This window comes from Henckelia pumila, chromosome 3 (assembly GCF_033568475.1).
Source record: "Henckelia pumila isolate YLH828 chromosome 3, ASM3356847v2, whole genome shotgun sequence".
Lineage (NCBI taxonomy): Eukaryota > Viridiplantae > Streptophyta > Magnoliopsida > Lamiales > Gesneriaceae > Henckelia > Henckelia pumila.
Window position 1 is genome coordinate 127,070,481 of NC_133122.1, and position 14,562 is coordinate 127,085,042.

Sequence of the window (14,562 nt, forward strand, 5' to 3'; positions counted from 1 at the left end):
GTTTATAGTACATGCAACGATGACATTCAATCCATAATATTCGAATAATAGAAACTACAAACAACAACAAGTTCGAGTTCTAACATGCTTCAAATCATAAACTAGATTGACATGCTGATTCGACTTCTAAACCGAGTCCCACTTCTATCTCTCACTCTTGATGCTAACCAGGTATTCGCTGACTTGATCCTGCCCCACATGTTGCCAAGTACACATACAAAACAAAGAAATAGCCGGATAACTTCGGTGAGAATGATATTCCCAGTAAAAGCAACATAAAATGCAATAACAAGTAATATAACAACAAACATGCTTTCAAGACAACAACATATTCAATATCAATGTAATGAAATGCATGTCTTTAAAATCGGGATATCAACTCTGATAAACAAGGGATTGCTGCTATGCTTTTGGGATCCCGAGAATGTTATCACGTAACGACTCACCGACTCTCCCAATCGAGGTGGTGCCACGTATCCTAATCCCCTAGACTTTGGTGCGACTATGAGGAGTATGCTGACACTAGGTGAACTTCTACAACCCAGACCACTCACAACATAGCCCCCAAAACGTCTAAATAAAAAGGTTCGTTCTGCCCGCTGAAATCTATGGTTTGGCTCAAGATGAATGCATAAGGAAAACATAAAAATTAAGCCATATAACAAAAGCTCAATCAACAACAAAATACAAGTTTCACATGCTAGAACAAGTATTGATGCAAGAATGTGATTTTAAGGGAAAACTCAAGAACCAACTGTCTCGAGTATGCAATCTTGCTAAACGATGACTGCTTGTACCTTTCAATGCAAGTAGCTCCAACTCTGGATATGCTACAAAAGAGGTTATATCAAAATCTATACAACCTAAACAACAAAAACTCTCAAGGTAAACTCTTTACCGCTCTTTGTCCAACTCTTCGACGATCGACTGCTGATAACTCTGGGCTCAAAAAAATCCAAAAAAATCTGTACGGAGGCAAGGAAAGTCAACAACGACGATCAAAACTCAATAGCAAAGTTCTACAACTAAAAAACGGTTCAAAATCCCAAAAACTCAAGCCGGCGGCATAACGGTTATACACTGATCAAACCGGAAACACAGACAGTAGTACAGTATCTCAAACAACTCAATTCAATGCTAAAACAAAAAAAACAACTCAAACCATTCAAATCTCAAAACTCAATTTTTGAAATAATCTTCCAAAAATCATAACAATTCCGAATGTCGCTCTATTTCAAAACCGAATGAGAATAAACTATATGAACTCGTTTAAGAACAACATAACCGAAACTCAATCGATTCTAACAACATCCGAAAATAGAAGTCTAGCTGATCGAAGAAAAACTTACGATATAACAAAGCTCTCGCTGCTGTGATCGCTAAACTGCCTTCAGAAATAAATTCCAACGGACGGATCGACCGTAAACTGAAATCTGAAAGCTTTAAATGGCTTTGGGGCGTTAACGATGGAGGGCGTTGGGAAGAAGATGATGGGAAGTGAAGAAAGTCAAACCAAGTGTAGATAATATATAAAATCCCAAATTTGCACTTTAGTCCCTGAAATTTCCTAAATTTGCAAAATTGGCCCTGATCAAAATCAAGTCGGCTCTTGAACTCTGTAATATCCGATTAACTCAAATAAGCTCAATTAAGATAATTTTGGGGCGTTACAAGAGTTCTTGGAGCTTCGTCAGGGAAGCATGAGTATTGCCGAGTATTTCAAAAAATTTGAGAGGGGACGGTACTTTGTGCCCTTGATTTTGGAGAAACCAAAAGAAGAGTTGAAGCACTTCATGGAGGGGCTAAATCCAGCAACCGTTGTGATGTCTGATTGAGTGGGGCTGCCACTTATAGAGAGGCTATGAATCAAGCGATGCTAGCGAAGAAGGATAAAAATGACATTATTAAGGAGGCACAGAGCAAGAGGGCTAGCTAGTAGGGTCGTGACCAGCACGGGCCTAACATGAAGAGACCGTATCATGTTCCATCCCAAGGGAGGCCACAACAGCAGCAGCAACAACAATTGGAAATTCAGTCTAAGCCTCAAGGGCCACGACCACCAGCCGAAAATGCCCCTAAGATCGGCAACAGAGCTACGTGTCAAAAGTAAAGAAGGTTTCACCCAAGCCAGTGTATGATGGGATCGGGTGTCTGCTTTCTCTGCAAGCAGCCGAGACATTTCGTGAAGGATTGTAACCAATCCAAGGAGCCAGTTAAGGGATGAGTTTTTGCAATGAAATAGGAACAGGTGGATACAGACTCTGCGATTGTCACAGGTATGAATAATATTCCCGGTTTTCCTGCTTATGTTCTGATTGATTCGAGTGCTACACATTCTTTCATATCTGCAAGTTTTGTTGCTAAGTAGGGTTTGTACCAGATAGGTTGGTTTCGGGTTATAAGGTGTTTTGCCTTCAGGGGAGGAAATGAACAATGACAATATACTGAAGAATTGCAATATTCTTCTGAAGGATCATGAGTTGTATATAGATTTTGTTGTTGGGTATGGCAAACTGCGATGTAATCTTTGGGATGGATTGATTTTCTTAGCATGAGGCTACCATAGACTATAAGCAATGAAAGATTTCTTTTAAATCACGGAACGGGGAATGGTTTGTGTTCTATGCTACACCAAGGCTGAGTTTGCCTCATGTGATTCCTGCATGTAAAGCATGACAATTATTGAGCAGAGGATGTTTGGGTTATTTAGAAAGGATCTCTGGGGATCAGGAGTTGTCTCGACCAAAATTGGAGGAAGTAGCAGTGGTGAGAGACTTTACATAGGTGTTCCCTGATGATGTTGTGGGATTTCCTCCATCCAGAGAAGTGGAGTTTGGGATTGATTTGGTACCTTGTATCACGCCAGTTTCTAAGGTGTCATAAAGGTTAGCACCGACTGAGATGAAGGAGCTGAAGGACCAGTTGCAGGAACAATTAGACAAGGGATTCATCAGACCAAGTGTGTCATCTTGAGGTGAGTGTAGTGAGCCTAGAGGCCCAACATGCTAACATAACAAGGGTTTAAAATAATTTAAATCACTGGAATACTAATACATAACGAATACATGAATGAACATGCTTAAAAAAATCATGAATTATGACTTAAAATCTTACTTAAACTTGAACTTAAATATAATCATATAATACATACATAACATTGTTGAGCATATCATTTTTCTAACATCGCATGGTCATATCCGTAGTGTAACCTTAAACTTAAAAGGTTCGACTGATCAGTCTCTTAAAACCAACGTACGCGGCGGTGACGAATCACCTCTTACTGGTAGTAAACTACCCTTAACATGTGGGGACTTGTCCCCCTTAAATTGTCACACTACTTCAACTTCCAACATAAAAATTATTTTCTAGCTCAACCTTAAACATTAAATCATGCCATAAAATTATTTCATGAATGCATGTACTTAAATAAAATGTGTGTCCTTCATATATATTTAATTTAATTTTTATACTAACATATAAATACTAAAAAACATTCATGCATAAAATAATTAAATATATATTTAGGACACATGCAATTTCTCATGGTTTGTGCTGAACTGCTGGCCCTAACACTCAAGCCCATTTTCTTAAATTCTGGCCCATTAACACTGAGACTGGCCCATTAACAAACTTAAGCCCAAAAATACATTTCTAAGCCCAATTAATTTATTCAAGCCCAATAAAATATTTCTGGGTAGCCCGCTTAATTTAATTACTTAATTAAGCCCAATTAAACACTTAAACTAAATAATAACTTAAAAATAAAAATACCCGAGCCCGACTAACTTAACCCGGACCCACTAGACATGACCCATGACTTATTGGACCCGACCCGGACTCAAGACCCGACCCGGACCCAACTTAAAAACCATAAACCCGAACCCTTACTTCCTTTTCCCAATTCTGTTCGGTCTTGCGCGCAGCAGCCTTCCATGGCTGTTGCCACCGTGCTCCGGCCGCCCCTGGCCGGAGCACTACCCCATACACCTAGCCCACCTCAAGATGTTTCCAACAAGGTAAGAACCAGCCCAAACCGTTACCTACAGCCCTCACATGAAGCTCTACACCATGGCTATTCTCTATTCGCGCGCAGGTAGGAGCAGTGGCAGCGTTTTCGATCGTGCCACTCGCTTCAACCACCAAAAATCGTGAAACCACTTGAAAAACTTAGCCAACATCTAGGGGTTTCCAATGCAACAAACCTTACCCAAAACCATGCCCGGAGGAGGGAGAACGAAGCATTCTCCCACAGCCCCAGAACCTGCGCGAGCCACCCATGACAGAATTCGATTTGTTTCATTCCAGCCCTTCTCCAACCTTAACCGATCGACTAGCCCAAGTTTAGGGACCCTAGGACATCCATGAATCTTGGCCTAGCAGCCATACACGCCCATGCTAAAATAAAAACGTGAGATGATGAAAAAAAAAAACCCAAGCAAACCATGCGCTTACAAACAAAAGTTCGAAAATTCAATCCATGTTTGTGCAAGACTTTGATCGAAAATTCTCCTGATGCAAACACACATACAAATATACTTACTGAAAAGGTGCGAAATAAAGGAAGGAAACATGCCTTACACCGTAGAATGAAAAGAAGAAGGCGTAGATGACGATTCCGGGACGACGGGGCGATGATCAACCACCTTGGAGCTTGAAAAATCGATCAACAATGGAGTCCTTGAGGCTTTTTGGTCGTTGAATGGGGAAGGAGAAGAGTGGAGAAGGCCGCTAGGTTGAAGAGAAAGGGATTGAGCGTGAGTTTTGGGGTAGACTTAGGATTTAATTTGGGTAGATAGGATTTTAATAACTAATATAGGGAGATAATAACATAAATAAGATAATCCTAACTTTTAAAAATTCTAACTAACATTTAATTAAAATCCCGAAATATTTATTTTAGGGAATTTTAAAGATAATTAAAAGTCAATATTTTGGCTAAATTTGGATAAAAACGGACTCCTAAAAATATATAAAATTAATTACTGATAATTTTGAGGAGATAAACTCAAAATAATATTTTTGGGCTCTTAAAAAACTCATAAAAATAATTTTGGAAGAAAGTTGTCATCTCGTCCGTCCACGGTCCTGTCTACGCGATAAAATAAGTAAATTTTCATAAATCGTGAAAATCACTAATTATGTGTTAAATGCTTAAAAATAACTTAAAACATGCATAAATAATTTCAAATAATTATTTAACCCATAATCTAAAATTCTAAATAAATAAAATCCCTAATTATGCATGCGAATTTACGTACTAAAAATACTGGGTGTTACAATAGATGATTTGTTCGATCAGTTGCAAGAGACAGTGGTGTTCTCGAAGATTGAATTGAGATTAGGCTACCAATATCATTTGAGGGTGAAAGATGGAGATGTTTAGAAAACGGCTCTCAGAACTCGATATGGGCATTATGAGTTTTTGGTTATGCCGTTTGGGTTGACGAATTATGTTCAGTATTTTTAAGAAAATAAATTACATGTTTTAGCCGTTTATGTTCGACCATCAATTAAACAAAAAGAAAATACATGCATTATTCTAAAATTTTTGGAACGTTACTTACACTCACTTTCAAATAATATTAAAAAAATTTATTTACACTCTTTTTTTTTATATTTTCAATGAAAAAATTTCCCAAAATGTCAAAATTAAAGGGGAATATTTTCAATTAAAATTAACTATTAAAAATTATTTAATAAATTTTTTTTTTGTTCTAAAATATTAAAATTTAAGTAATAAAAATATATTAACGTGTAGGATATATTGTTTCACTAAAATAATTTAAAATTGAATTAATAAGGCTAGATGACTATTAAAGTTATTTTCAAAAATTGAAGATATAATTTATTTGTGAAAATTTTTTAAAAGATAATACATTTGAGCAGAATGTGAAAACTATATAGAAAAAATATTGGCAATAACTATCCGAAGAAATGACGTGAATATTTTATCTAAACAAGAGATGGACAATTACATACGCTAAACATATTATCATTGCAAGAAGGAAAATAGTCATGTAAATAATTAGAACTTACAATAGAAACAAATTAATTTGATCTTAGTAAGACTATCTGTTAGGATCGAAATGTGTGTAGACAGGGAGCGGGAGAGTGATTACACACTTAAAAATATTTTTCAATACTCAGTTTTCAATCAAGAGGAGTTACCAACTTAATTGTAAAAATTTTGGTCAATCATAAGATCTGATCTGGTCAAGCGAAAATAATCTTACATACAAATTGAACTATATAGCTTAAGGTAAACAAAATGTAAATAGTGCAGTAAGTAAAAGCAAGGAACAAAAGATTTTTTATGGATGTTCGGAGGTAAAACTTCTACGTCACTCATTCTTATGTTTTTAGAAGTATTTTCACTAGAAGAATTTGATTTATATAACGATTTGCACAAATCAAATTCAATCAACCCCTAAAAGGAACTCCTAGCAACACACTATAAATTCAGAACATTTTATGAATGTAAATGCTACAAACACTTGTTTGATTGAACACTCCAATTGATCTAGTATAGCAACTGTGACAACACTTAAATTTGATCTGAAATATGACTGCTTAGAAAGCTAATGAACTAAGATTCTCGAAGTGCGTGCCCTTGTTGATGTACATCATCGGGTATTTATAGAAGATTTGTCCAACGTTCAAAAATATATCCGATGGGCATTGGATCATCAAACATCCGACATCTCTGCAGATACTACTCGTATCCTTTCCAAAGATAGTGGAACAATTTGAATGTTGTCGAGTACGAAATGTAACGTCTTTATCCCAATTTGTCTTTGTCTTCGACTACCAAGACTGATTGGGAGACGTCCAAATAACTTGGTCTGACCTGGTTTGTTAAGTGACCTAGGTGGTTTGATAATATTGGGGATACGTTATGTTCTCAACATCAGACCGAATATCATTCTTGATTTTAATTTGATCTGATATAGATGTCATGACCAAAATTAAGATTACTATATCACTATCTAACAACTACTATAATACCCCAAGCGATCTTTGACAAAATAAAACAAACAAGGAGAATCAAAGCTATTCGCAATTCAAAACTCATATATTTGTAGTAGTAGTAGTTCATCTTTAATGTTGCACAGAGTCATGGTTGTCACGACTCCTATTAACATTGTCTCAATAAAAATATAAAATTTTAAGTTTCAATTAATTAATCTACGGACATCCAAATCTGGTGTTTTTTAATATTAAAATATGGGCTTCCAAAGGTACCCGAACAATATATGAGGTGATATGATCAAATAAATTTTGTTCACAGGATGTACAAGTTATTATCTCAGCATCAAATTATGATGTTAATTGTTAGAACAAGAGACGACGCATTACCTTGGAAAACATTTATAAGTAGGAAGACTTCTCGATTGCTAAACCGTTTTAAAAGGATATAGTTCAGCTTTCAAGATATTAAAAAATAAATATGATATCAAAATATTATTACCACGCAATGAATAATTTTAAAACCAAAAACAAAAAAGAATAGATTATTTAGTGTATTGCGTGTTTGATTATACATGTTTTTTTTAATAAATAAAACAAATATTTTAATCCAGAAAATTGAATTTTTATTATTATTTTTTAACACTAACAGTAAGTTAAAAAATTAATTCAAACAAATTTAGTTAATATAGTTTCTCCGTCTTCAAAGTTTTCGAAAATAATTGATATAATGCTTTGAAAGGCGACAATTGTAATTAGCCTATTATTTAATATAATAATTGATGCATAAGTTTTTTTTGAACTGAATTGATAGTTTGATACATGAGTTGATAACAACTACTTGTAACATCACCATAAATAAATTGGTTACATTTGTTTACTGTTCACGTGCAACACATTGTTCTTACCTAGTTACGTAACAATCATCCATGCATGTTTTGTCAATTTATGTAATAATCACCCATGTTTTGTCTCATTAACACTGTTAACATTAATATTGTTATTAAATTGTTCGTGTGTTGAAATACACACTCTTAAATGTGTGAATGAAGTACGGTAGCATTTTATCAACCACCACTGTGTTTATTAACTTCATGAATTTAGTTTCAGATTTATAAAATACAGAGGATAACAAACAAGTGTTCATTTGTTCACTCATACAAGCTGCAATATTAATAACAGATGTTCAATTCTTGTCTCCTGCATGTTTACATGAGTAGCTACCATTCTTCCCCTCTAACATCTACATCACATCATGCCATGCAAGATGCTGCATGCATGTATCACTATGAATCATCCAAATACAAAATTTACAGGTTCATTGACAGCATAGAGCAGCCTTACTTGGGTTCCAACTTCGAAGGGAGATTACCGGCACTGAAAGAGAAGAGACTCTCATTGCTGTAAGGATGATCATAGCCTCTGCTCGTCCCTTCATAACTCGTTGACGACGATGTGGATTCGATATTAGGATTCAAACCTGATATTTCCATGACATGCTCCATCTCTTTAACCACCTCGCTCATAGGCGGCCTGCTATCGCCTGCCTCGTGAACACATCTCAAAGCCAGGTCAACAAACATTTCGAGACTTCTTGGTGGCATGCTCAAAGCAATGATTGGGTCGAGAAGGCCATGAAGGTTGTACATGTCCTTAGTTTTGTCCTTGCCTTGCTTCACTTCCCGAACAATGTATTTACCTTTCTCAATAGGAGTTCTTGCAGTTACAAGTTCTAGTAGCAATACCCCGAAGCTGTATACATCGCTCTTTTCCGTCAATTGTTGTGTCATGTAATATTCAGGATCCAAGTATCCCTGGTTTCAGAAAGAACACAACTTTTTATGATTGAACTTTGGAACAAGAACAGGATTGGAAACAAAATATGTAATCTTTCACATATATCTATGCGACATTTTTGAGTTCTAGAGATTGATTTGTTTACTAACCATTGTGCCTTTAACTTGAGTGGATACGTGACCCTTTTCAGGATCACTCATTGGTTTAGAGAGACCAAAATCTGCTACTTTAGCATTCATTCGTTCGTCTAGTAATATATTGTTTGATTTGATATCCCTGTGTATGATGGGTGGATTCGCGAGGTCGTGCAGATATTGCAACCCGCGTGCTGCTCCAAGAGCTATTCGAAGTCTCCTCATCCAATCTAATCTGATCCCTGTCTTCCCTGCAATGAGTTGCATTAATCAACAACCACTAGGGATGTGACACCAAGAGTTATTTTCCTTTAGAAGTACCTGAGAGACTTTCCTTCAGCGAGCCGTTTGAGATGTATTCATACACTAGCAACTGTTCGCCTTGCTCGAAACAAAATCCCACGAGAGACACAACATTCTTGTGATGGACCCTGGAGAGAAGCTCGATCTCCGTTTTGAACTCCAAACCACCTTGCATCGATCCTTGCCGAGCTCTTTTAACAGCAACCAACTGTCCATGAGGAAGAGTTCCTCTATATACCTGAGAAGTGAATGAAAATTAAAATTTAAAATGATGCCGAAAACAAGATTCGACGGAGCATGATTTTCAAATAAAAAAGATTCCCAAATGATTATAATTTATACTAGGGGGAGGAATGTCCTAAAATTAACCTTCCCATATCCACCAGTTCCTATATCATTGGTTTCTGAGAAGTTATTTGTGCATTTCTTAAGTTCTTCAAATGAGAAATATTTTGCTCCTTTGATCTGAGGGACTCCACCACTGTCTGTATTCGGGTCCCAGGATGCTGCATTGATGAAAAAGATGATCACACTTCTGGGACATATAAAAGTAGCAGAAATTAAGGCAAGATGATTTGAAACATACCAAAAGGATCACTCTTTTTGGCTGCCTTTTCAGCCCTACTCTTCTGGAAAAAAGCATAAATTCCTGCAAGAAGTAATAGGAAAAAGAGGACCGAGCCACCGACGGCTGCTGCAATGATAATTATATTGCTTGATGAGTTATGCGACCCCGTGGTCAATCCTGAAGGATGAAAAGAAAATCCACATAAAAACATAATTTTGTAATTTTCCTCATATTTTACAATTCTGAATGTTGTTCACCATTTTACCTGCAAAGTATTCATACTTGTTGGCAGTGAAATAAAACGGTCCAAATCCATGTGGTGGCTTGAAAGTTTGATTACTTAGTGCAAATCCAATTCTGGAAATCCCTGTTCTATTGAAATATTCTTGGTTGGATGGAAAAACTTGCAGATTCAACATAAGGTAGTCATCTATAGTCTTTGTTGGATTACTTAAAGAAACTGAATCCACCGGAAGACCTTCAGTCCCGAATGTAAGCATCAGTTTCTTGTAGAGAAGTTCATAAAGTGATGTGTTTCCAAAGCCGTAGAAGGAAGGACCTCTAAAAACCATTTCCCCTGAATATGGATATGCACATTTACACTTTGGGCTTGAAATTTGAGCCCAGCTGCAGCTATAAGGTAAACAATTTTCTGTCGGTGTTGAGTATGGAGCGCTCGGCTGCCTAGTGGTGGTGCAGTAAGTCTCGGTTCCGCCTTCATCACATACTGGGTTACCTAAAAGTCTGTATATTAATTAAAACACGCACACAAAAACCTCGTTAAAGGGAGAGTGAATGTTCTCCTGATTTTCGCATTGCTTCATATAACGAATGGACGTGCATTGTTACATGATTTGAATACTGTAACCAGGTCGTAGAGTGAAGGCATCAACAAAGTTGTTTCTTAAATCAATCAGCTGTAGTTGGCTGCTATAATTTGAGCCAATATTCAAGGTACCGTTGACCCGATTGTTCTTCAACGAACTGATGTAAGTAAAAAATTATTGCACAAGATCATTACTGAGGAATGTAGAAACTAGAGCCGTTCAGATGAAATAAGACATCAAAATGACCAGAATTCACTTACATAGTTTGCAACTGCGGAATGCTAAACATGGAAATGGGAATTTGCCCTTGAATTCGTGTGTTGTCCATAATCCTGCAAGTTCGGTTACTACATCAAGCTCGTGGTATCGTTGCGAAAACCTCTCAGCAGAAAGAGATAAGTGAGAGAAGTACAGTGTCATTAAGGACGGTAATGAAGAGAACCATGGTGGAATGTCTGTTGCATCAAAGGAGTTATTGCTCAAGTCCCTGCGATGACATGATTAATCATGTATATTTAATCACTGCATTCTACATCATGTATATCGAACTCAAGATGGACTGATTTATAAGCTCGTTAACCGGAGTTTGACTTACACGGCGTTGAGCACTACCATGCCACTGAGATCGGGTAAAGGTCCAGTCAATTGATTGTTTGACAGAAACCTGAAATGTGAACAGAACATGTTGATGCTACAGCATATGTTCCATTCATTGGAAAAGGGACAAACATCAAACAGTACTAATTTCTTTACTACTTACAGCGTCTGGACATTGGCGAGGTTGTTCAAGTTGTCTGGAACGGAACCACCTAGACTGTTCCTATCGAGCCGTCTGTGAAAAACAAAGAAAAGAACATTAATTCAAACGGCACCTATAAAATGCTACTTCAATAGATTGGTTAGTGGTACTTACACCACCTCCAGAGACGTTGTAAGCGCAAGAGTGGAAGGGATGCTTCCAGTTAATCGATTGTTTTCAAGAAGCCTATTAAAATAAACATTATGAGAACAAAAGTCACATAAATGTTTGATTAAATTTCATTTTTCACATAAAAACTCCAGTTGAGTGGCATTAGGCTACTCTATTTAAAGAAACCATGGAGTCTAGAACAGCTAGCTAGCTAGCTAAAGCAATCTTCTGGCAAAGCATGCTAAATAGAATTGATATATCCCTCTTTGGTAAGCATGTAATCCCTATATTGGATTAAAATCATGCGCAAATTAAAGATAAAATTGGTAGCAGTAAATACACAAGTTTCACTGTATATAATCAGTTTAGAGATAGTTAGAAGTACTTACAAATGTATAAGACTCGAATTCGAGCTAAACAGCTGAGGAGGTATTTCACCAGACAGCTTATTATTCCCAAAATGACTGCAGAAAATGGCACAATTCGACTTAAGGTAATCCATATCAAACTGGGTAAAAGAAATTTAGAGAATTTGCGTACAAGTGTTTCGTGTGAACGAGCATATCAAGACCAGGTGTGCTTCCGTTGGAGACAGGGATAGTTCCAGTAATCATGTTATCAGCTATATCCAGCCAAAGTAGACGTGATAAATATCCAATAGTAGGTGGTATATCGCCAATGAAGTTGTTCGAATTCAGAGACCTTCAAATAACATGAAGAAAAAATTTAGACTAGGAATCTAGCAAAGAAACAAATTGTTTGAACTTTATAAGTGAATATTGCTTGACCAAGACTTCCGAAGATCCTAGAATCCTTACAGGTAAACCAGCTTTTGTAGAGATCCGATGGATGGTGGTATAGGACCAGAAAATCCACAGCCAACTAGCATTCTGCATTAATGCATGTGACAAATTTCTTAAAATGGGAGTAATATATATGTGCATCAGCTGGTGGCTAAAATGTCTGAAAGATCTTCCTTACAAGCTCGTCAAGTTCTTCAAGTTCTCTAATGATGAAGGAAGTGGTCCAGTCAGTTCTTTGTTGTATGACAGATCCCTATATATAAAATCAGGATATGAAGTTAATCGAACCGGCATCAGGATACTGATAGTCGTTCCAAATCTATATTAATGACGTGCCATGAATCTCATATTCATGAACATTGATAACCACAAGATGTCTATGTTCAAAACAAATTTGTAAAATGAAGTTAAAGAAAGAAACCTACAGGATCTGCAACTCAGATAGTCCGAGGATGTCTGATGTTAGCCCACCACTCAAATTGATGCTTGCCAATGTGCTGAAATTGGATATTCGGATGAAACATATGATATGCTATTGGTCTCCTAATGAAGAACAACAAAGGCTTACATGGAGACGACACGATCCTCGGTGCAAGTAATTCCCTCCCAGCCATCTCCACAAGAATCAGCCCCAGACCAGTTGGGTGGTACATTATTCCATTGATCTCTCAGAGCATTTAGAGCAGCAGCTGCGTCACAGATTTGTAAGCAATATTTGGTAAATTCAAATCAAAAAGTGGCATCAACACTAATTACCAAAGGACTCCAATTCTTGAACACAAGATGATTATATATATTAGACTTACAGTCATCTGGATTTGTCAATGCTCCTATTCTTAAAACTTGAACTAAAGCAACCAGCAAATGCAGATGAATTCTCCACATCATAATTTAGTGATCAAAACAAAACCATATAACTTCACATATTTGTAAGAATACTCCCTCGAGTCTGAAGAAAAGAAAACAAAGAAGAACTGCAGTGTGCCTAAAGATGCATATTTTGTTAATTATAAATCTGAAACACAAAGATGACCAGTGATAGCTCTAGCTCCGTGTTACTTTTCATTTTATATCACTTTGTCCAATAATTTGGGAGGGCCCAATCCATTTACTTCTTCATGTGGACTGATTCAAGATGAAGATATATATAAAATTACTCTATGCACTGCATTTATTACACCAGTTTGTATTACTTTTGCTGCTGTTTCGGTCTCGCGAGTAAATTGTGTATGTTAAAACAACACTCATTCATCTACTATTTATTACAATACGACATATATATCTTGACCCCACGAATCACGAGGCTCCCTACATATGGCTGTAGCAAGTAACAACAAGAGATTAGCTAGGATCAGAGTTAGGATTTTGGTTCAGTGTAGGCAATAATATATTATAATTATTGAAACTGAAGTGTCTGTAAAGCTGCATGGCTGGACTAGGTCCAGGGGACCAAAACTAAAGTGAGGAGCAGAGATTGGAAGTGGCAACTCAATGCCGAGTTTAACTGAAGTCACAAGCTCAACTGCACACCAAGACAACTGGTGGGATCAGCTAAGGAATATCTCAAATGGAGACGTAAGCTCAACTAAATGAAGCAGTTGAGGAAGCCAAAACTGAAGTCGGTCAAGTATGAAGTCAATCGAGTATACTCAACTGAATATATGTGCAACTTGGGCGGTCAACTGGCCAGTAGCAATTCAGTCGTCCGAACGAGTCAGTTCCAGTTTGTTAGTTTGTTAGAGATGCAGTTAGGCGGTTAGGACCAGTCTCCTAGAAATATATAAGTCAGATGGAAGTAGAAATAGAGAGAATTTTGGCAAATTCGCGAGTGAGTTCAAAAGGGGTTATATACAGATACTGAGGGATCAAATGGGTCTTAAACTTTGATTTCAGTGAGATTTGTGTAGTGTTCTTGAGTTGTAAGCTCAGGTTATAAATCTCAGTTCCAGTCTCTCAATATGATTTGTTCCGCCCATGGACTTAGGCACTTTTGTGGCCGAATCACGGAAATATTTGTGTTCTTTAATTTCTGCATTTATCTTAATATTTTGTGTGTGAATTACTGGAAACGGATCGTATCAATTTTGACGGTTATTTATTAAATTTCATCTCATACTCTGTTCTCGATCCAACAATAATTTATAAAGCAAAAAAAAATTAAAAAAAAAATCACCGGTTAATCAACAACCAGAAATAATGTGTTTTTGGTTCGATTGAACACAAACTACACACGGTGAGGAGCAAATGTTACTTG

At 36.8% G+C, this 14,562-nt stretch overlaps 1 protein-coding gene across 2 annotated transcripts; it reads right to left on the reverse strand.

The window, feature by feature from the left end:
* Positions 1 to 8,095: 8,095 nt before the first annotated feature.
* LOC140886473 (leucine-rich repeat receptor protein kinase HPCA1-like) lies at positions 8,096 to 13,431 on the reverse strand. Of its 2 annotated transcripts, XM_073293056.1 has the most exons (19): positions 13,115 to 13,431; positions 12,877 to 12,997; positions 12,734 to 12,805; positions 12,487 to 12,561; positions 12,324 to 12,395; positions 12,046 to 12,207; positions 11,895 to 11,969; positions 11,509 to 11,580; positions 11,356 to 11,427; positions 11,191 to 11,259; positions 11,008 to 11,082; positions 10,856 to 10,927; positions 10,618 to 10,752; positions 10,034 to 10,512; positions 9,787 to 9,945; positions 9,570 to 9,706; positions 9,219 to 9,438; positions 8,913 to 9,148; positions 8,096 to 8,780 (listed from the first exon to the last, which is right to left on the reverse strand). In XM_073293056.1, exons 1-19 carry the CDS (start codon positions 13,194 to 13,196, stop codon positions 8,307 to 8,309), a joined length of 2,859 nt encoding a protein of 952 aa, XP_073149157.1. In that variant the 5' UTR covers positions 13,197 to 13,431; the 3' UTR covers positions 8,096 to 8,306. The 2 variants fall into 2 exon arrangements, with proteins under 2 accessions (XP_073149157.1, XP_073149158.1); XM_073293057.1 differs by lacking the exon at positions 10,618 to 10,752.
* Positions 13,432 to 14,562: the final 1,131 nt, after the last annotated feature.

Coding starts and splice junctions, on each gene's coding strand:
- LOC140886473 (XM_073293056.1), bottom strand. CDS start 13,196: ATGATGTGGAGAATTCATCTGCATTTGCTGGTTGCTTTAGTTCAAGTT. Junction 12,396..12,486: donor TTGAAGAACTTGACGAGCTT/GTAAGGAAGATC, acceptor GCATTAATGCAG/AATGCTAGTTGGCTGTGGAT. Junction 10,753..10,855: donor ATTCCGCAGTTGCAAACTAT/GTAAGTGAATTC, acceptor TACTTACATCAG/TTCGTTGAAGAACAATCGGG.